This window comes from Euprymna scolopes, chromosome 1, assembly GCF_053919585.1.
Source record: "Euprymna scolopes isolate OS-2025 chromosome 1, ASM5391958v1, whole genome shotgun sequence".
Taxonomy (NCBI): domain Eukaryota; kingdom Metazoa; phylum Mollusca; class Cephalopoda; order Sepiida; family Sepiolidae; genus Euprymna; species Euprymna scolopes.
In genome coordinates this window covers 81,660,148-81,683,915 of record NC_136482.1, presented here as the reverse complement: position 1 = coordinate 81,683,915, position 23,768 = coordinate 81,660,148, and the positions used below count along the sequence as shown (strand labels likewise).

Sequence of the window (23,768 nt, the reverse complement as noted above, 5' to 3'; positions counted from 1 at the left end):
TGTGGAGTGACTTAATTTATTTGTTTTTACCAAATTCAGAAAATAGTAAACAAGTTATGTCAGAATGTAAAAATGTCAATATGGTTTTGAATCTCTGAAATGAGGATTTATTATTCGTATTTGAACTACTGTTCTTATTGTGAGTTATTTTCACATTTCAGTCAATGTAGCCTTCAACATTCTTCAGTTGTATCTTGTCAAACTTGCAAAGATCCATGGTACGTTCAATAAAGTACTTGGTAAAATTCAGTTAAGTTAAACACTTCTGGAAGTTGCAGGTTCAATTCTCAGTGCAAGTGCCACTCAAAATGCAATTGAGAGTTACTTAAGACTTCTATCCAGTCATGACTGATGAAACGAGTATGTACTAGCGTGGATTAAATAAAGGGTTTGATTTGAAATTCTGTGCCCCCCCCCCCCCACAGTTTGACAAGATACACTCAAGGAGAACAGTAGTTCAAAAAATCTAAATCATACGAGAAAATGTAACATTTTCATACTTGTCAAAATAATCCTTATTCAAGAAATCATTCATTTTTATCAATTTTCTGATAATTATCCATCTATTTGATAGGTTGAACCTTGAAAATGGTTAAAAAATATTCTAACATGTTTAGCTATACTACAATCTTATATTGTTAGGGTCTATAGATAAATTTAGTAATGGTATGATGTAGTGGATACGGATACAGACTGTGGGCTCGGCATGCTAGATTCAAATTGTCAGTTACATTATTTCACTAATATCCTTGGGAAAGATATGAATCCATATTTTGCTTCCAATTTTGGATTAAATAGTAGAATAGAATAGACTCAAGCCTTGATAGAGCAATTAGTCTAGGAAAAAGAAAACTGAAATAAGACTGGTCTTTCTGTTTATTTCAGCATTATTTTAAGTTGTTCTTGACTTCTTGCTACTGAACTCAATGTCAGTTATGGAGAGTTACCATTGGAGATTCCATGATCCATACTTTACTATAGAGTATTAGTGCAAGCATTCTTAAAAGGGGTACCTATTATCTCTAAATACAAATTTAGACAAGTTCTCTGATGTGCCCCCCCCCCCTTCCCAATTACCTTATTTTAATATTACGATCATCTGCATACACAAATTATTTTCATCATTCTAAACACACTCGTTATGGTGTAATGCTAACATAGATAGGACTTACTAATAAATGGTAAATAATTTATGCATTAACATGCTTGTACAAGGCTTTCAGTAATAGATACATATTACAATGAACTCTTATCAGTTTGCTATATTATGCTCAAAGAATTATGTAAATTTACATTTTAGTTCACTATTTTTATACCATTGTCTCAATCTTTAAACACCAGCTAAATTGTATAAAGTTATCTATGTACATGCACATATTGCACCTTTCTCATTCAGATACAATTACCAATTGTATTCTAAATTCCTGATTTTCATTCAATTTAAATTTCTAAATATTTAATTAGAGATTTGTTTTTATTATTTTCAAATTACTGTAAAACCTGTGTAATGGCCACATATCAAGGCAATCCTTAATACTAAATATGCATTGCTGGAGTAGATTTTTTTTTTATCCTACTTATTAAATTTTGGTCTGTTAATGCTATTGTCAATATAACACATGCAGTAGATGGATTTGTTTTACTGTAAAAAGAAAAACAATAATGGTAAATTTGTAGATTAATACCTCAACTAAATCACCCCTAAAAATGAGATTAAAAAAAAAAAAAATTAGGTGAGTATATGTACACTTTGAAAAATTTGGCATAAAGGGGAAAAAAATTGTTTTAGAATTTTGTATACAAATTCAAAGTAAAAAAGATCATTATTGGGCCATTCTAATTTTTTTTAGGGATGTTCACAATTTTTACCACTAACTCCAAGTTCATCTGACAAGATTGTAAATTGTTCATAATTACTTAAAAAAAAGTACATCTCCCCCCTTACAAAAAGAAAAAAAGTGGCCCTTTACTAAATTCTTAAATTGTTTTTTGTTTCTTCTCTTCTTTAAGTTTTAAAGTGTTCATACACAAAAAGATAGAAGTTGAGCAGGGTTCTGAACAAATTTATTTTTAGTTCACCTTCGACAACTAAATGTTCGTTCACTAACCAAATAGAAAAGTTACTAGCCAAACCCACGTGATTTTTGGGATATGACATCTCCGTTCTGTGACGATTATGTATATAAAGTTTTTTCTGTATTTTTTAATAAGTGTAATTCTAAATATGCAACAAATACTTGAAGGTATAAACATTCTAATTTCTTGATAAAAAAAAAAAAAAAAAAAAAATAGAAGTATATTGTTCTATTAAACTTTTGTTTAAATAATTTAACTTTGTTTATTTTATTAAAAAAAAAAAAAAAAAAAAAAAAAATTGAAAAGATATTTTTCATTCAGTAGTGAGCTTTGGAAGATTGTCAGGGAAAGAAATACAATCACCAAAACATAAGCGTTTCATTATTTCTAGTCGCCTTCACTTGCAATGTTTACCATTTTTTTTTTCTTTTGGTTTTGCTCTGGTACCGATTTTACCTAAATTTGCAATTATGATCTATAAAATATGTTTCACTGGTAGTTTAAAATCAATGAATATTTATCATTTTATCAGTACCAGCAATAAAAAAGTTTTAAAAGATAAATGTTTCGTTATGTCTAGTTACCACTTTGAAAAATAACTCGTAAATGTAGAGCCCTGTCGAGTAATTTTTGTTTGGAGAGACTTAGAGTGTTATTCTACAATAATATTTATAAGTTCTTATATGCATTTAATTTCAACAAAGAAACATTAATATACAAGTTTAAATATGAAACAAAAATTAAAACATGTTGACAATTATTTTCATAAAAACATTTTACACACACACACATTTTAATGTTAAAAAATTACTGTCTTTTTCATGTGTCTTGTCAGTAAGAGAATGTAAAATAACTAAACTACCAGTGCCAAACAATTTCAATCATTAATAACCAAGAATTTTTATTAGTAGTCTTCCATTTTATTTATTGCTTCCTATCTCCATCCCAAATCACCTTTAATATATTTAGAAATTTTGTTTTACAAAACAGAAAAATAAAAAACTCCCACTGAAGTGTGTTCTTGCACAAAGACGTAAAAATCTTTAAAAATGCATGAATTCATTTATAACTATTCAACAAGACCAATCACTTGACACTCCCCTCCCTGCCACTCCTTGCAAGATTTGTCAATGTTCGGTAGGGGGGGAATCAGAACCACTAGCAGTATCAGAATTTTTTGTGAAAATAGCGAATAATTCCACCCCATCTTTCCAAGCTTATAACTCCTCGAAAAATGCAATTCAAGCCCTAATTTTTTTTTTCAATTAAAGGAGCAAGGACCAAGATTTCATTAAAAAAAAAAAAAAAAAAAAAAAAAAAAACGTGTTTTTTTTTTAAAAAGGTTTTAAACTTCGGACTTTACAGGTAAAATTCGACGAGAACACGATGTCCGTTTTTTTTTAAATTTGAATATATTATGTATTGACCTTTTCTCTTCAATTTGTGAGTAAATAATTATGTACTTATCCGAGTCGAAATTAATTATTTTTAGACATTTACAAAATTGGAGGCGTGAATTATTCGACCCCCTGTCTTTCCAAGCTTATAACTCCTCGAAAAATGTAATTCAAGCCCTAATTTTTTTTTCAATTAAAGGAGCAAGGACCAAGGTTCCATTAAAAAAAAAAAAAAGAAAAAAGAAAAAACAAATAACGTGGTTTAAAAAAAGGTTTTAAACTTCAAACTTTACAGGTAAAATTCTACAAGAACACGATGTCCGTTTTTTTTTAAATTTGAATATATTATGTATTGACCTTTTCTCTTCAATTTGTGAGTAAATAATTATGTACTTATCCGAGACTAAATTAAGTATTTTCTTTGTAATAGACACTGGGGGGGGGGGGAACCGTGAATAAAAAAAAAAAAACGTTTGTCTAAAATATTATATTCGGTTTATTGGAAAGAACATAAAATTTCACATTGACCCTGAAAATATCGTAAAAATAGAATCAATAGAAAAATTTTGATAGATTTTTAAAATTTTAAAATTTAAAAATATTGAGTTTAAAAATTTAAAAATATTGAGTTCGGAAAATTCATTACTGTTTAAAAAAAAAATAAAAATATTTTTATTACTTTTAAAACAACTGTAATAGTTTATTTTGGAAGTATAATCCATAAAGAAAATAAATAACCCACTTTTAACAGAGAAATTACGAGATTTTTATATTGTATTCGCAGTTTCGTGTTAGGGGTGTCAAAAATTCCTACAAAAATTCTGATACTGCTACAGAACCACCCCCTCCCTACATACATTTGTGAGGTATATGCGAAAGGGGGGAAAAAAACCTGACTATTCCCATATCAACGTAGCCAAACTGGAGGCCGCTATGAAAGGAATCAATCTGGCCCTAAAGTGGGGATTGAAAACAATTGAAGTCGAGATCCGAGAAGCTAACGATGCAGATACGCCTGGTACGTCATATTTCTTTCTTTCTTTTTTTGTTTCTAACCATAACCTAGCCTTAAACGATACCCCCCCCCCATCGCATATACCCCACAACATTTAATTAAAAATTGGACATTTAATTTTTTATTCTGTAGGCATTTCCATGGTGGGAGGGTCTAGTTTATTCTATGCAAGCAATTCATTTTTTTTATCTCATCAAAAAAGCAAAGTTCAATTTTTAGTCATATACAATGTAAATAGGATTTAGTGTTGTCATGTCAACATATATATGAAAAATAACTCAACAATCTGAATGTCTGACTCCACAGCAAGCGAGAAAAAATTAAACAACCCGCGTGTGCATGGTCCCCCTCTGGTGCTGCATGTAAGATGATACCACAAAAAATAGTGAAGAAATGATGAATGTGAGAAGTGTAAAGGGCCAACGTTGCCTTCACATTTTTGCCAATGTTTCAGAAAAATTTAATGGATGGGACAAAAGTTGAGGTAAAAAGTGTCATTTTTTGGAATTTTGGGGCATTTTTGAGCTCCTGGGAATGCTGAATCTCAGTGAAAATGGACGAACGGTGCAGTTTAACGCCTCAAGACATGTATATTTGAATTCAGCACCATGGAAACCCACTATAAATTTTTGAGTAATATGAAAAAAGAGCTCCAAAAAGGCATGTTTTTTTAGCCTTAAAAGTCCCAGAGGGATGCAAACCAAAATTTTGTCAGGGTCACCCCAACTGCATTTATATTAAGAACAATGGTCTCCACATTTTGGCAAAGTTTCAGGAAAATCTAATGGATAGATCAAATGCTATGGGGCAAAAAAGTGTTTTGTTTTGGCCATTTTTGACCTCTTTTGAGTCCTGGGGGCGCCGAATCCCAGTGTAAATGGATAACAGTGCAGTTTCAGGCATTAACACGTGTATATTTGAGTTGATTACCATGACATGAAAAACCACTATATAGTCAAACATATACAGTTTTTGTTGAGAAATAGGAAAAAAAAAAAAAAGCCACAAAAAGAGGCGTTTTTAGCATTAGAAGTACCCGGGGACACGAACCAGAATTTTGCCAGAGTCACCAATACTGGATTTATATTAAGAACAATGAACTCCAAATTTTGGCCAAGTTCCAGAAAAATCTAATGGATGGATCAGAAGTTATGGGGCAAAATGTGTCATTTTTGGCCATTTTGGGGCATTTTTGATCTCTTGAGCTCCTGGGGATACAACGGGAATTTTGTAAATTTTTTTTTACTGTGCACATCTATTTAATAATATACAATTTGTGGCAAGATTTCAGGAAAAACTTATGGACGTTAATCTGGCAATCGTCCGGAATAACGGACACACATACGCCACTGAAAACATCTGTCCCTCTCCGATAAATTGGGGGACCAATTAGAGTTCTAGGACAATTTCAAAACCTGCCGTTTGTTGATAAAATGTAATTATAATTTTCATCCAGAAACTTTGAATGAAAGCACCTTATTTGAACAATTTTCATACTGCCGCAGTGGTTAGCCAGGTATCCCGACTAGTGATACCAAATGAAGATTGTGTAGAAATCTCTATTCACAGTGTTAGATTTTGATCTTTTGTATAAATAGATACCTGTCTTTGAATTCCTAACTTGATTGTCTTGCATCATTTCTCACTTTGCTGCTTTACCACATCTCAAATCGGAGAATCCTTAGTGTTCTTTTATTATTTAAATCATAACAGAGATCTCAAGTAACATCCGGAATAGAGCTATTTTTCTTATTATGTTGTGTATAAGCCTTTATGGTTATAACAAAAAAAAGCATAACAGTATTCAAAGAAGTCACTATTCTAGAAAACCCATTTAGCTTTCAGTCATTTTGTAGTTTTTCTTTTATACAAAAGGGGTGCATTCAAAAATTATTTAAAAAAAAAAAAATTTATATTTAAGAATAACTGCACAAATTTTGATTGTATTTTTTTTATTCTAGTCATAGATTACTTTACCTAACTGACAGTTTAAAAATCATGTTTGTAATATGAAACTGTTAGACATTTCGTTTAATTTTTGTATTAATAAGATTATAGACAAGATCTTGCATTTCTCACTGAAGTAACTTTGATAAATAAGCTTTTATTTTTTTTTTAAATTAATTTATAGGTAACACCCTAATGGTGGATGAGTTGTGCGGCAAGGTGTTTGTTCACATTACATTTAATTTTCTGCATGTTGGCACAATCAGGAGAAACAGGGAGGGAATTCCAACGCCAAGTGAGAGAGACTAAATATGGCAACAATACTCCATGCATGGGCAAATGGTAACTTAATACAGGTATAGGATACTAGCAGGTGTGACAAGTTTTCTAACTAGGGGTGTACCGATTAGCAAATTGGCCAATTACCAATTAATCGGCCTTTGATAATCGGCCAATAAAGTTTTCTAATGCTGATCTGCAAATCTCATTGTCATAAATGATACTAATTAAATTATATTCTAAATGAAGACAAGTTAACTCCCTTTTTTTGCTTGCCAGTGAAAACTTATCAAAGAGACATGCATCCTCTACACCATATTATCAAATAACAGGCATGATATGTAGACTTTTACAACTGCACTAAATTTGACACAAATAGAGGCAAGAGTATGGAAAATTTCCCTCCTTTCTCTTCCTATCAAATTAACATTATTTTGTACTTTAAATCACCGTCAAAGAAAATTATTGCTTCAGCTTTCATGTTGAGGAATTTTTACAATAAATTACGTGTGAATCTAAAAGCATTCTTCAGTCATACTCTTACTGCTCATTTTTGAACTCTTGCTACCATGACGTATATATTTTTCTGGTTTAGATAATGTATGTCTTATTGAGATAAATTACTAATTAGATATCAGACAAAAGTAATTTAAATTTGCAAAAAATTGACTAAACCATTATGTCGACCAATTTTTGCTGAAATATTTTGATGTCAATTCCAAGAATAAGAATAGAGCTGCCTACAAGTTATGCCAAATTATCACATCAAAGGGTGGCAAATCAGCAAAAACTTTTACAACAACTAATGTTAACCCATCTTAGAAATGTTCATCCAGAAGAAACAAAAGTTGCAAATAAGAAAAGAAAGCACAATGAATGTTCAAGAGCAAACATTCCAAGAACAAGTAGCAGCAACTATGAGCCTCCAGCAAAACACCAAACTACTATAGAATCAATATTGACCAAAAAGAAAGTTTGGGATATTAATGATCATAGATTACAATAGATTCATTATCCGATAAGAGAAATGATTGCTGTTGATATTCAACCATATTCTGTAACACCTGACATTAGATTTAATAGGATTATTGCAAAACTTTGTTCAAATTGCAGCATTTCATCTAAAAAGTATTTCACTGCAAAATAATTTGATATATTTACAAAAGTAAAACAAAAATTCAATTGTGTCTTGTTGAAATTAGCAGCATTTCATGGACCAGACATTTGGACAGCTACAATAAATAATGCTACCTTTCTGAGTTTGACAGGCCATTGGATTTCAAATGACTTTGAATAGTGCAGAGCTAGCAGTATCAGAATTTTTGTAGGAATTTTTGACACCCCTAACACGAAACTGCGAATACAATATAAAAATCTCGGAATTTCTCCGTTAAAAGTGGGTTATTTATTTTCTTTATGGATTATACTTCCAAAATAAACTATTACAGTTGTTTTAAAAGTAATAGATTTTTTTTTTTTTTTTTTTAAAACAGTAATGAATTTTACGAACTCAATATTTTTCAATCTTTAAACTTTAAAAATCTATCAAAATTTTTCTATTGATTCTATTTTTACGATATTTTCAGGGTCAGTGTGAAATTTTATGTTCTTTCCAATAAATCGAATATAATATTTTAGACAAACGTTTTTTTTTTTTAAAATTCACGACCCCCCCCATCCCAATTTTTAAGTGTCTATTAAAAAGTAAATACTTAATTTAGTAACTGGAAAGTAAATAATTAATTTACTCACAAATTGAAGAGAAAAGGTCAATACATAATATATTCAAATTTAAAAAAAAAAAAGACATCGTGTTCTTTTAGAATTTTACCTGTAAAGTTTGAAGTTTAAAACCTTTTTTTTAAACCACGTTATTTGTTTTTTCTTTTTTTTTTTTTTAATGGAACCTTGGTCCTTGCTCCTTTAATTGAAAAAAAAATTAGGGCTTGAATTACATTTTTCGAGGAGTTATAAGCTTGGAAAGACAGGGGGTCGAATAATTCACGCCTCCCATTTTGTAAATGTCTAATAATAATTAATTTAGACCCGCATAAGTACATAATTATTTACTCACAAATTGAAGAGAAAAGGTCAATACATAATATATTCAAATTTAAAACAAAAAGAACATATTGTTCTTGTAGAATTTTACCTGTAAAGTCCGAAGTTTAAAACCTTTTTAAAAAAAAAACACGTTTTTTTTTTTTTTTTTTTTTTTAATGAAATCTTGGTCCTTGCTCCTTTAATTGAAAAAAAAATTAGGGCTTGAATTGCATTTTTCGAGGAGTTATAAGCTTGGAAAGATGGGGTGGAATTATTCGCTATTTTCACAAAATTTCTGACACTGCTAGTGCAGAGCTGTGCTTAAAGTTGTTCCATTCCCTGATAAGCATACAAGTGAAGTGAAGAATTGCACAATGCTCTTAGTGAACATAAAATTTTCAATAAAGTTTTTAGTCTTCCAGGATTCAGAAACAAATATGGTTGCTGGTGTGAGGGAATGTGGTTTAGAATAACTATCATACATTGTACCTCAGGCTGTGAAGACAATCATTACAACTAACAGAAATATAGTCTCTCACTTTAATCATTTTCTATTAGCAATTAGAAAATTAACAGAAATACAGGATCAGCTTAATTTGAAAAAACTCTGAAATTCAACACATATGCTAAAAAAAAAAAAAAAAAAAAAAATTTTGAACAATGAAAAGCTCTTGTAATGTATGTTATCCCTATATATAATAAAAGAGGCACAGTTTTTCTCCTCTGGACCAAACACTAGGTTTTCAACCGCACATGGCGCATGTGCATTTATTATGTCTAGCTTATTACCCACTATCTTATGTAACTTTAGAACAACATTACATACACATCTACGTGTGCGATTAAAATGTTACATTTCCAAGGCGCGCCACGATCACAATCTCAACATCTACAAAGGAAGTAGATCATATTTTTCTCCATGCCTATTCTGTACTACAACTACTCCCACTAAACCTCAGCGCCATCTCCACATATTCCTACTCTGCTGTGTTTGTGCCGCTCTTAACTGGTAATATCCACATACAGATACAATACCATTTACAATTTCTTACTTCTAAATAATAATTTCCCCCTTGCCGCTATCTGCCACCGCTCATTGGCTGAGGCATAGACATTCTTCTATTTCGATAGTCGCATCTTTGACCATTAAACGAACGGTTCCACACTTACAAAAACATGCCGCTATTTATTTATATATCCATTTGCTCCTATTTATTTTTTCTAAATTATCTACATTACCTTTGCATTACAGGACTTTTCCTATGCTACATAAAGTCATTTTGTGCGTTATTTTATTTATTCAACCCCACAGAAATCCTTCATGCTCCTCCCTCTCTCCTTATTCATTTATCAATTGCTCTCTGCTATGCTGATTCAGTTAACCAAGTCGCCTAGCTGTTTGCTCGCTTCGCGTCCCCCTTACTACATCCACCCCTACTTCAAGACAGAGAGAGGTGAAAGAAAGATAGACACAACATGTATTTGTGCATACATTACTTCATAAACGATTTTGATCAATTTAAATATATTTTGTTCAAATTTTGAAAAAATAGGGAGTGGGACACGCACTAAAAAAATTATTTTCCTTCATATATTTTACGGAAACTGCATTTTATATGTAATTTAATTCAAAAATGAAAATGTCAAGAAAATCTAACCATTAGTTGATTCTTGATAGCTTTATCAAGCACGGGTATGTTTTCACATTCGGAATGCTTACTACATGGGTTTAAAGCGTCAATTATGTAAACACGATTTTCGTTTTGCAATTTCATTTTTGTACGATGGAAAAACATTTTCAAATTATTAATGGTTTATTTTGCCCTTTTAAAATGGTACAAAAGTTACATTGATAATATTAAGTTATAATAAAGTTACATTGTGTTACAAATTGGGGGGGGGGGGGTGATTCCGTGGTGAATTTTGGAGATGCCTAATATACTTTAAACACTTATAACTAAGATTTTTTTTTTTTTTGTTGTAACACAAATAGGTTACTAAGCTCAAACTGTTTTCACATCATTTCCACCAAATTTATTTTCTTACAGGTACATATATTTACAAACGTCTGCGAAAAATATTTCTTTAACACTTATAATGAAATTTCTGCTTCACAATTTTTACTGGTTATTATTTTGAGAAAAGTTCTTTATATTGTTTCATATTTTCATAACAGTTTACATTGTATCTTACAGTTCAGTACAGGAATTTAGTTCCTTTTAAGTGATAGATGGTTCTAGAGTATTTCATCACCTAAACACCAGCTGCGGGGGTGGGGGTGCGAGAGGCTACCACTAGGCAACGGCAGTTAATGGGTCCTGCTAGTTGATAAGATTCATACCTTAACTTGTTCAAAACCTTGTCCAGTTACTGAATACATTTGAAGAAATCACCAAAGAAGCAATTCACAGAACTTCAACCATATCAATGCTAATACCTACAGTTTTAGCTTTATTTCTGTCAAAAGCTGTCCAATCTAATTTTAATATTTCCGACTTTAGTGGAATCCTTACCTCTGTTGAACAATTCAATGAATCAATGGAAACAAGATTCATCCTATCTAAATAATAAAAACTTGTGTCTACTTTTCTAGATCCAAGATTCACATTTAAATTTCAAAAGAATGACATGCAAAACTATTAAGAATTGGATCTTACATCTACTTTCTACTGATAATAATGAAGCAGAATACATTTCTTCAAGCTCTGTCGAGGGCCAAGAAGATCAAAGAGTAAATAAAGTTCTCTTTCAAGCCTATTTGATGAATTAGCTTAAAACAAGTCTACATTAACAAATCAAAACTTGGAGCAGGTAGAAGTTGCAACTGCAACAGAAATATAAGAATCACAACCTAAATTCAAAAGAAGTAAATCACTTATGCTTAAGTGCAGAAAAGAACTTGATCATTATATAGCTTTACTACGACTCATAAGAGGTGATCAATTTCAATGTTAGAAAATGACACAAGAGACCTTACCACTGCTAAGCAAACTGGTTTCAAAATATTTATGTACACCACCTTCATCTGTCGAGAGTGAGAGGCTCTTTAGTACAGGTAGTAATGTGTATGAACCTACGAGGAATAGGCTGTCTTGCGAATGGAGAAACTAATGTTTGTAGTAAAAAAAAAAAAAAAAAAAAACTTTGTAGTAAAAAAAAATTGTGCAAACCTTTTACCACTGGCAACGCCCGCTTCAGAGAGTGAAAGAAGAAGAGAATGGCCACTGCGTCTATTTATAGACTAGAGATCATGGGAAGAGTGGGAAGAGTATGCAAATAACTTTGGACGGTTTTGTCCTATAAAAAGCCTGTATTTGGGAGAGAGGGTGTCTTTTTTGTTTGGCAGAAGCAATTGCTGTCAGAAGTGCATTGGACTGCAGGATTGAAGAGTGAAGATTGAGTTGTGGGGTCATTGTATTTAACCACAAACTTAAAAGTATTCAACTTTAAATATTGGGGAGTCTATGTCAGCAAAAGAGGCAGGCAGCAAGAATAGAAGAGGAAGTAGAGCAGCAGATGCAGAATTTCATCTTATAGTTATTCACTTAAAGAATTATAATTTGTACTTTGTAGTTGGTTTGTAATTTCTTTTTTTCTTATCTAATTATATTCATTTAAGAATTGGAAATTGCACTTTGTATTCTGTAATTTTACTAAAGGCTAAAAGCCAGACACTTCACAAATGTTAAGTCAAATTAGCAGTTACTATATTAACGTGTCAGAGCTATCTGATGAGTCACTGGGCAGTGATAAAATGGTTTAAATTCAATAGGAAAGAAAAAAGTAATTAATCTGTAAATCAGCCGATTACCGATTAATCAATAGAGTGGTTGATTACGATTACCTGCCGATAATAGGTACACTCCTACTTCTAACCCAGTAGAAAGAGTCTACCTTCTTTGCAGTATCTTCTATATATTTATCCCAAGTCATACTATCTGTGAATGTTAAACCGAGCTTTTGGGAAGGATGTTATCAGCTACGGCAAGGGATGTTTGGAAAGGTTTATTATAATTGCTAATAGAAAACAGTTTAGTCTTGGTAGTATGCATTTTTGTCCCCATTCTACTACAGGCGGGAGGTTATTTTCTAAAGATTTAGCCACTGCCTTGGATATGCATGTTCAATTTTCTCAAGTCAAGAATAGAGTGATATACCAACCTTTGACGCAATTCCATCAGAGGTTGTTTATAAAGATTAGAAATAAGGATCCGATTACTCCTACTGCACACCTGCATTTATGTGAGGTTTGGATGCATGTCCAAAAACCTGGATGTTTCTTTTATTCAAAAAGAAACAGATTATATTAAATATCCATCTAGTAATACAAATTAATTTTCCTGAGAAGACTTTTATGCCAGACCTTATCAAAGGCTTAAGATACATCAGAGGCCTAAGATATATCAAGCACGCTTTAACTTTACCTGCCTTATCCAGTGCATGGTACATGCGTTCAGAGATGACCCTTAGGATGTAAAACAAACTTGTCTTAATCCATACGTTAGCCAGAAAGAAGTTTAAGATGGACTATTGCTAGATTGATTAACAATTCAAAGAATTTAGTGAAAAGTAGAAAGAGACTTATGAAGTGAATGGTTTCTCAGTGATTAGAATTATAACCAGCAGTACTTACCAATACGTGGATGGATTCTTTCCCTTGCTTCTTGATCCAATACTACTCCACTGCTGCATCGAATGGAGGATGCAGCCACTGCATGTTGCTTTGGAAAGCGAACAGCAACAGCACCGAGAGTTTTTATTAATTGACGGCTCATTGTACAAACACTGAAAGGGAAAAATAAAATGAGCATGAGAAAAGCCAAATTGTAAATAAAATTTGCTAAACTAATTCCTTTATAAGCATTATTTCGAAGGAAACGTTCTGAAAAGTTGTATAAAAAAAAAAAAAAAAAAAAATTGTAAATATCAATTGGCAGCAAAACCTGGGTTTATTCCAGATTCACCCTGATCATGTCTTCACATAAATTTTGTAAGACCTATTGATGGAAAATTTTTATTGGTAGATACCTACAGTAAAAGGTCAGAGATTTTTCAATAAGATGCATTATCTTTGAGGAAATTCTTAAAATTACAACTTATTTTTAGCTGATTTGAAATGCCCGAAACCATACTCTCTGCTAATATTACTGCTTTAGCAAAATTTGGAAATTTCTGCAAATAGAATAGCATCAAGCACATCCACACTCAAGCTTTTTACCCTATATCCAATGGACAGGTCCAAGATTTTCTGAATACATTTAATAGAGTATTCCTAAATCTAAAGGAAGGAACTACCCCAGAAACCTTAAAATATTCCTTGGACATTATAGAGTTACACCCAACTAACCTAACTGATAAGTGTTTACCAATGGATGCTATTTGTCCAGCTACAAACTTCTTAAAAGAGAAACCTACAAATGGAACAGCGGTTCAACGATCAGGGTGCACATTCAAACTAGGACAAAAAGTCTTAGCAAAAGACTATTGAAACGACCAGGAGAAGTGAACTCAAGGTTACATCTTGTGCCAAAGTCACTTATGATGTAAATCCAGAAAGATACTTTTCCACTGGAAATACTGTTGGGTAATTTGATTTACCAAAACACATTCTAGGAAAAACATAGGATTCAACTGAAGACATGACCAGTTTACATCTAAAATTGTGTAAATCCAATGCAAGTCAAGCAACAACAAAAGGGGATATTTTACAAACAAGATTTAATTTAAAGAATAAATATGAACATTTTTGTATTTAAGGGTAAATAACTGCCCAAAAGTTCTCACTTTGTATCAAAAAATTTTGTGAGAAAGTTATGTCTTATTTATTTCAGAGACCAGACATTTTCTGGATGCGTGTTGCACAGCAGTTTAAATTAATACTAGTCTGGGTGCTCGGCATTGCTTGGAGATGTGTGTTGAGCAGAAAAAAAAAAAAACAAAAAAAAAAAAACAAAGTGACGTCTTTGCTGTTGCATCCACTGCCAAATTGGAAGTGGCAAAGGTTTAAAAGGGGGATGACTTTCGAAAATATTGTCGAAAAAAGCGACCTCTCCTTACAGAAAAGCGTTCAGTTGAAGGAATTAATGTTTTTAGCCAATTTTTCTATATTTGTTGTCCGAAGCCTTGAGGCAAAGTTTGAAAATAAAATCGGCCAGCCAGAATGAGTTACTGAAACAGGTTTGAATTTATTTAAGAACCAGATTGACAGGTGCGCGCCCGGAAGTCGTCGATCGTGACGACAACAAAGGCTTGTTTGTTATAAGCGAAGTAAAAAAAGAAAACAGCCTTTTAATTAAGGGGGAGGGGGTCAAAACATTGAAGAAAAAAAAAAAAAAAACTAATGTAAGGCAAACGAACGATGAAAACAGAAAAACGAACACGTGAAAAATGGCTTAAATAAGCTTGTTTTGATATTAAACTTTTTAAAAAATCGGTGGGCACCCGGGTGTTTTTGGGCGTGTTGTCGGGGGGTGGATAAGCGAAGTAAAAAAAAAAAAAAAAAAAAAAAAAAAAAAAAACACGAACGTTAAGTGAAAAATGGCTTAAATAACACTGGTTCAATATTTAAATTTAAAAAAAAAAATAAAAAAATATACAAAAAAGACACGATTCGAACCCAAAACATTTACATAATGAACCAACACGCTAATCGACTGACCTAACGCGACGTACATGAAATTTGTTCAGTTTTTCAACTATTTAAAGTAAATCAGGTCATGACGTCATCTGGCGCATGCGTAGAACCGCCCGTCGTCATGAGAAGACCGTTTTTGTTAACCCTGATGCTCAAAATGCATAAACATTTTGACCCCTCCTTTTACTAAAGTTCACCAAAATTTAACCAATTTTAATGAAATTTTCAGTATTTATCAAATAATGATAATAGAATATAATGAACCCATGATTTTTATTTGAATCTTAGCAGAAATGTATTATTTTGTTTAAACAAAGAAAAAAAAAAAAAAAAAAAAAAATCTTTACTAAAGTTATGGTTTTCAGCAATAATTATTGTGTTCCTGCTTTTTAAATTTAAAAAGCAGGAACACAGAAAAAAAAAAAAATAAATAAAATAAAATTATACAAACGTTCATGATAGAAATGTACGGATTAACGGCTGGGGGAAAAAAAACAAACAAAAAGAAACAGCACTCCTACCTCCCTTCAACTACCCGACATCATTGTCAAACAGCTTTTTTAACTTTCTAATATTTTAGGTTTCTGTAGAACACATTCTTAGACGACTTCATTTTGTTTCAGTGAAGCCAGTATTTCTCGCTTTTCGAGGCTAGTTAAGCTAGTTTTTTTGTACAAACATTTTTTTTTTTTGCATTTTAGTCGATACTTTAGGACTTTACTAATTATCTTTGAAATAGACCCAGAAAACTAATATTTATCTTTCAAAGGATTTTTATAATGAATTTATTTAACTTAAAAATTTAGCTGGATTTGTCAGTTTCCAAATGTTGCTATGAAAACATTTTTCATTATAACATTTTTTTTTCATGTGTACAAATATTTTTCCTTTCGTAAATTAATTTTAGGCTTTAATCTTTAAAAACCTACAAACAAATTATGATAAACCGACTTTCAAAACTATGTTCTCCTATTTGCCATCATTATCGCCCCTTTCATAAAATATCATGAAATGAAAAATGTATCAAATAAATTGCTTAAGAAATAATCATTGTCAACCAATTAAAGAAACCATAAAAAAAATCTAAGAAACCAAGTCCAATACTTATATTTGATACTAGAAACTATCCTGAGAAAATTTGTTTAAGTCCTCACTCCTAAATAAATGTTAAAGAAAAGCAATTTAAATCAAATTTTAATTTGTAGGTATGGGCGAAAATGGTGGAATAAAGATGGGGGGGGGGGCATAGTTTGAAAGCCAACTTATAATTTTTTTTTGCAGGTTTCCGACTACTTTTTGGTTGTATTTGAAAGATTAAAGACTAAAGTTAATTTCTTACAGGAAATAAAATATTTGTACACTTGGAGATTCTTGCTTCGCAGAATGTCAACAAAACTGAAGTCTCTAAAGATGGATTATATGGAAGCCAAAAATCTCAGACAGTCGAAAGGCTATCTGAAAATCATGTCAGGTGGGGTGGGCCGCTGGTTTTCTTTTTTCCCAGCCATGCATCTGTATTGCGAACGTTTGTAGGATTTTTATTTTAAATATTTTTCTATTTTCCTGCTTTTAAATTAAAATTTTTTTATTTTTATTTTTCAGGATTATATAAAAATTATGTTACACCGAAAGTTTCACATTCATGCAAGCAAGAACAATATTAGAATCTTACATATAAAAATTATGCAAAACCTTTAATTTAAAAAAGAAAAGTAAATATTTTCTGCAATTATAATTTTGTGTGAAAATATTAAATAAACAATGCTTAATTCAATGATAATATCGGTAGTTTGCGGAATTAACTTTTCTTTAGGGTTATATCGAATTCATTAATACGGACTTTAGGAGCTTTTTTTGTAGTGTTCCTGTAAAAATAAAATAATTTTAATTGTTATAATTTACGATGCTTATTTTCATAAAAAAGCAAAAATAAATTCATACATTTTTTTTTTTTACTGAAATCTATAACTTTAGTAAAGGTGTTTTTCGTTTAAACAAAATACATTTCCATTAAGATCTAAATAAAAATGGGTTGATTATATTCCTTGATCATTATTTAATAGATACTTAAAATTTCATTAAAATAGGTTAATTTCCTGATTTTTGGTGAATTTTTAAGTAAAGTGAGTGGTCAAAATGTTTATATATATTCTTAGCATTGGCTATTTATGTTGCATGTACATAATAATTTGCATTAACTACACATTTGTAATCAGTGTTTAAAAATGTTTGCGTAAAAATACCAATTCTAGCAAAATAGCCATCTTTGTTTACGTTACTGATCAAATGGCATTCTGAAAGTTCAAAGGCTTATAACAGTAAATACTAATTTAATAACACAAATAGGTCATAAATGAGTAGGTAAAGCAAAATAAATTACTTTTTAACTAATTTCTCAATGGTATTTGCTTTAAAATAGTTTATGTAATAATTAATACTAATCATTACCTAAAAATTATAGATTTTTAATTATTCAGCTTAAGTTTATACAAGGCAATGTAAATTGAGGAGAAATTAGATTTTGTTTTAAAGCAGTTAATTGACTTGCGGTTTTACTCTTGTCTCTATATATTGTCTGTCTGAGCAACGGTTTTTTTACCAAACTGTCTACACTTGAAAACTTGCTAATACTTAGATTTGGACCAGTGAAACAAATTCGATTAAGCCTTTAGCCGGAATTTTTTTTTTTTTTTTTTTTTTTTTTTTAAGTTTTTATGTGTGTTAAGTTTTTATATGTGTTAAGACATAGTACAAATAGTAAAGAATAAAGCTAGGAGGATGTTTTGGTTTCGATTTTAGCTGATGGCACCAGAGTCTTTTTTTTTTTTTTTTTTTTTTTTTTTAGTTTGGAAATCACTACTAGCACAATATAGTAATGAATAGATAATTAACTACAATAAATAGCAAATCTGCATTAATTAAAATATATTTAAGCGCATTTTACAACCGGGCAATACCGAGTGGCCTGCTAGTGTATGACAAATTAAAGCACAACTGCTTCTGCTGATTCTCTATTCGTGATATCTAGGTATGACAAATTACTGCTTTTGGTTTTTTTTTTAAGAAAACATTAAGTTTTAGAGAGAATATTGAGGAAAAAAAGTACAAGTACAAAGTATGACTTAAAATTTATTTACTTTTTTGAAGTGTAAATGTTTTGTCTTTAACAGTAAGTATTAAAAAAAAAAAAAAAAAGGCAAAAGGTAAATCAAATTATTTGATTCCCCAAATCCCGGTTTGTCAGTTGGGGGAAAAAAAAAATTGATCTGAAGATAAATGCTATCGATTTAGATTGTGTAAAGTTTGTCAGACTTTTCATTCAACGACCCAGAAGGTCAAACAAAAGTCATTCTACGAAGCGTCAATAAATTAAAACAAAAAGGAAAATATTCCGGACAAGAGACAAAAAAGATTTTCTAGATAAAAGTAAAATATATTTAAAACTAACCAATACCAAAACTAAATTTGATTATTCAGAATTTAAGACGAAGATTGATCATTTGTATTTCTTAAATTACTATACTCATTTTGGTTGTTAGAATCACAACGTTTCGACCGATGTAACCTCCAATCTTCAAGTCCATCTTTATGTTGAACTTTAGTGCCAAAGTTCCCCAGCTTCAAAAGATGCACCTAGACAATAGTGGTTACATTGGCCGAAATGATGTTGACCAAGATAAGAATAATAGTCCGAATCACCCAAACCATAAATTAAAATATTTAAGTTATAATCCAGACCAATATTCTTGTTCTACAACCTAGTTTAAAGATTATTTTTAAATGCAAAATTCTTAGAGAACTGAAATGAAATAAAAAAAATAAAAAATAAAATGGAGGTGTGTAGTGTAAAAAATTCATTTTCATAATTAAATTAAAATGCAATCCAGTGAGAAAGAACAGTTTCCACGAAATATTTTTAACTGTTTTTTAAAATATGCAAACGAACTTTGCGTTTTTTTTTTTATAACCTAGGATAACATTTTTAAACTGGTAAACATTTATCAGAAGTGACTTCCAAGGCATTTACCGTGAAGCAGAAGCAGTGAAGCAAGCACTGAAGCAGTAAGCACTGCTTAGTGCTTGCTTCACTGAAGCACTGAAGCAGAAGCACAATATCAGCTGACGAATTTAAACATAGACGACCGTAACTTTATTTCAAGTCAAAATCCTTCTAGACTTGGGAAGATTAAAAAAGGTTTCTCAATCAAGAATCGTTTTTTGGGTGGGGGTGCGCATATTTTCTCATTAAAATGATCATTGTATATCACGTCTCTCCCTAATGGGAGGTAATAACGAGACACATTTGTACACCCAAGTTATCGTTAATGACAAACTGTACTCAAAATCCACTTAAAACGCCACTTTAAACACAGTGAGGTTAAAAATAAGTGTGGTAATTACAATTGAATATTGCTTATCCCCATTCACCCCCTGGCTGTCCATTGTTGCGACTACCTCGTTAAATCTTGTAATGAATTTAAACAACCGAAAGCGAAGACATCAAACTTGTATTTTTGAAATAGGAAAAAAAAAAAAAAAAAGATTTAGATGAGATTATTATATTTTCTTTACTGATATATTTACATTGTTGCATTTTTTAAAATTATTTTCTATTTATTTATTACAAAAAAATGTTTTACTGCACCAGTGCACCACCATCTAGATCAATGATAAAACTAACTACGTGCGATTAGCAAAGTTGTAGAGTTTATTGTTTTATAGTTTGGTTAAGATTTTATTTTATAATACATAAAAATAACTGACCAGGGTAAAACAGGTATATGTAAATGTATTACGTGCGATATTTTAACAAGGGCGGAGCAAAATTGATGAAAAAGGTGACTGACAAAGCGTAAAGTTATTTTTAACCAAACATCGATCGACATTGGTTTCAAGAGAAGGATTGCTACATTTAAAATTTACTTCTAAGTAAGAAAAAAAAAAAAAACCCAAAATAATATAAAAAAAAAAAAAAAAATCCTGCAATCTTTTAAGAGTTTTAAACTGCCAGTTTGACATTAAAAGACAACGCCAAGAAAAAGGTTTTTTTTTTATTTTTTACGTATGACAATTTAACACAAGGGGATGGGGTGGGGGGTAAATCCACAAAGATACGAAAAGTTGTCATATATATATATAACCTTATCAAGTGAAAAAGCTTAGTGTTTTTATTTAATGTAAAATGTTTATTCGGTTCGAAGAGGAAGTAGTGCTGACTGCTACGTGCGAGAAAAAAAAAAATCCTGCAATCTTTGGTAATCTCCAAAAATACCGTTAGGGCTTACAACATGGCCGCCAGAAGAGTCAACAAAAAACTGCGAATAAAATATATAAAACTCGTAATTTCTGTTTTTAAAGTGGGTTGTCAATTTTCTTTATGAAATATACTTCCAAAATAAACTATTACAGTCGTTTAAAACATAATAGAAGTATTATTTTTTATTTTTTAAAAACAATGTTTACAAAATGTCTACGAACGTGCGTAGACATTTTGTAAACATTGTTTTTAAAAAATAAAAAATAATACTTCTATTATGTTTTAAACGACTGTAATAGTTTATTTTGGAAGTATATTTCATAAAGAAAATTGAAACCCACTTTAAAAACAGAAATTACGAGTTTTATATATTTTATTCGCAGTTTTTTGTTGACTCTTCTGGCGGCCATGTTGTAAGCCCTAACGGTATTTTTGGAGATTACCCAATCTTTTAAGAGTTTAAACTGCCAGTTTGACATTAAAAGACAAAAAGGGTTTGTACTGTACATATAAATTCGAAAAAGTTGTCAAAAAACAAATATATAACAAATAAATATTATCAAAGGCAAGATAAGTTACTTTTCTACCTAACTGGATATATTTTTCGTGTTTTTATTCAATGTAACATGTTTATTCAGCTCGAAAACCATACAGTGTTTATCGTCACCGATGTACCGTGACATAGGTTGACATATATTCGGCGGGTTTTTAATAGTACTTTGTATAGTTTTTTTTATTTATAACACCTTTTTCCATACTTACGGTGTTAAAGAGGCCATGAGACGCCATCTTGAATTTTCGAATACATCGGTAAACACTTTTTCGAGCTGAATAAATGTTACATTGAATAAAAAAAAAAAAATATATATATCCAGTTTGGTAGAAAAGTAACCTATCTTGCCTTTGATAACATTTGTTATATTATTTTTTGACAACTTTTTCGAATAGTAATACAACCCCCTGTGCCTTGTTTGGGGTGAAAATTGAATAAAAGAAAAAAAAAAAAAAAAAAAAAAAAAAAAAAAAAATCAAGTTATTGAAACTAATCACACTAAACTTAAAAATTTTTACAATTATTCGATTTGAAGTTTAAGATATAACAAAGTGGGCAAAGATTTAATTAAAAGAATTTGGTATTTTGTTTTGCTAAATTTATTAAGAGAAAAGAACTTTCAAGTTATATTCGATGTAAACGAAGGCTGTATCCATGTAGAATAACAAGGGTATTGAAGTGAAAACGACAAACGAACATCTGGATTTTATACATTTTTGCATATCTTTTTCAAAATCACATACAAATTAAAATATTTAATATAACATGCTGTGTGTGTATATATTACACAAATAAAATTATAAAGTGTTTACAGCTATTTTTACTTCATCGTACCGTACATAATGACTTTTATGGAGACAATTTTAGACCAAAATCCAACACAAACGGATTAAGCTTTACGTAGTTTTTGGTATCCAATTCTTAAAATATTTTCATGTAAATAAAAATAAACTACATTTTACTTTTATTTATTTACATGGAGAAATGTAACAAAATGTCAGAAGAGAATTAAATACTAGGAAAATAAAACCTTTGGCATAAGTTAAAAGAAAGTTATTCGAGATAACCTTGTCTTGTAATAGATACAAAATATTACCTTTTTTAGGGGGGGGGGTCGATGTTTCTACAGCACAACCCCCAAATTTTGGTCTAGGGTTAAAGAGAGAGTTCAGATACTGTAAAAGTACCAAAATTTTCTACACAAAAAGAACTTCACGAAACTCCGGGATTTTTAATTTTTTTACGATACGAAGGTCAATACAGAAATTTTTAAAAATATTTCAGTAATAATATTAATGTAATAAATACGTGACTATATATATATATATATATATATATAATATATATAAAATAAAACAAACCGATTCAATAAATATGAACCTAGTTAACATTACTATCGCCTTTGCCTTTTGATTGGGAGCAAAATATAGCATTCGTTAATTTTTTTTGTCTTAGGTTAAGTTATTAAGAACTCCTTTTAGACTACGGCAATTATTTTTACCGCAGAGTGCCCTCTGGGGAGGAATTGGATTCTCCACCATATTAACCGACTTGGTTAATAATTTTGCCCTTGTGGGGAAGCAGGTAAATTGGGGCGTTTCAAACTACATTGTTTTATTTTATTTATGTTATAGTTCCGGGTTTGTTTGGGCATATGTAAAAAAAAAAAAAAAAAATAAATATATATATACAAATTAGAAAACGAAGAGTTTCATAAACGAATAATCCATTTAATTCTTTTGAGAGGTGAAAAAAAAAAATAATTTCCATATTTATAGACAAAGAAATTAAAAAAAAATTTATACATTTTCTTTTCGGTAAAAGCATAAGTAAATAAATAAACAAAAAAATGAATGAAAAATTGAATGAATGGAGTAATACTACAACTTAAGAACCCAACTCCATAAGGTACGGGTAATATTAAAAATTAAAGATTAATATAAATTAGATTAGTATTCAAGAAATAAGTATATAAATGAAAGTGAAAGAACAACTATATATTTTCTTGGAAAAGCTCAAATCGTTTCTAGTCAAGGACATTATGAACTGTGTGTCCTTGGTGGTGGAGAAAAGGTTACCAACCGAAAGAGAAAACGAAGAACAGTCTAGGATTGCGTAACAATTGCAATTTTTGAAAACAATCAAATAATTCATAAGCCCAAGACCCAATCCTATAAACGGACTACGTCATTTTGAAAATAACAGAAGATAAATAATGACTACGTATAAATTAATAAGTGTCTGTGTTCTTACCTGCCGACGAAAAAAGCCGAGTTGTTTTAAGAGGCCGCACTTCTCGAAAGCTCACGTTTAGTCACGTGGTAAAAACTGGCGAGATCTCGTTTCTCTGGCGAAAAAACGAACTATGGGGAGAGAAAGAACAGCTTGCACGTTTCTCTACATGTAATGCTGGAGATTGGAGTTTGAAAAGTACTTAATTTCTATCCATTTACATTAATTATTTGAAGCTAAATAGGTTTCAACATTACTCGCAAGAACCTCATTTTACTTAATATAATAAAAAAAGAAGTAAATCATATCATACACTTGAAACGTCGAAATAAAAA

General features: G+C 30.7%; 1 protein-coding gene across 5 annotated transcripts in view; it reads right to left on the bottom strand.

Annotated features, from left to right (window-relative positions):
* LOC145243282 (cytochrome c oxidase subunit 4 isoform 1, mitochondrial-like) overlaps positions 1-23,768 on the bottom strand; it is a 59,828-nt gene that overhangs the window by 6,060 nt on the left and 30,000 nt on the right. For 4 of the 5 annotated variants that reach the window (XM_080106244.1, XM_080106322.1, XM_080106469.1 and 1 more), the window contains one exon: positions 13,391-13,542. In XM_080106244.1, the coding sequence (XP_079962370.1) occupies positions 13,391-13,532 (142 nt within the window). In that variant the 5' untranslated portion in view covers positions 13,533-13,542. Of the gene's footprint in view, positions 1-13,390; positions 13,543-23,454; positions 23,718-23,768 lie in introns of those variants that run through there. The other variant, XM_080106184.1, reaches the window with a different exon arrangement.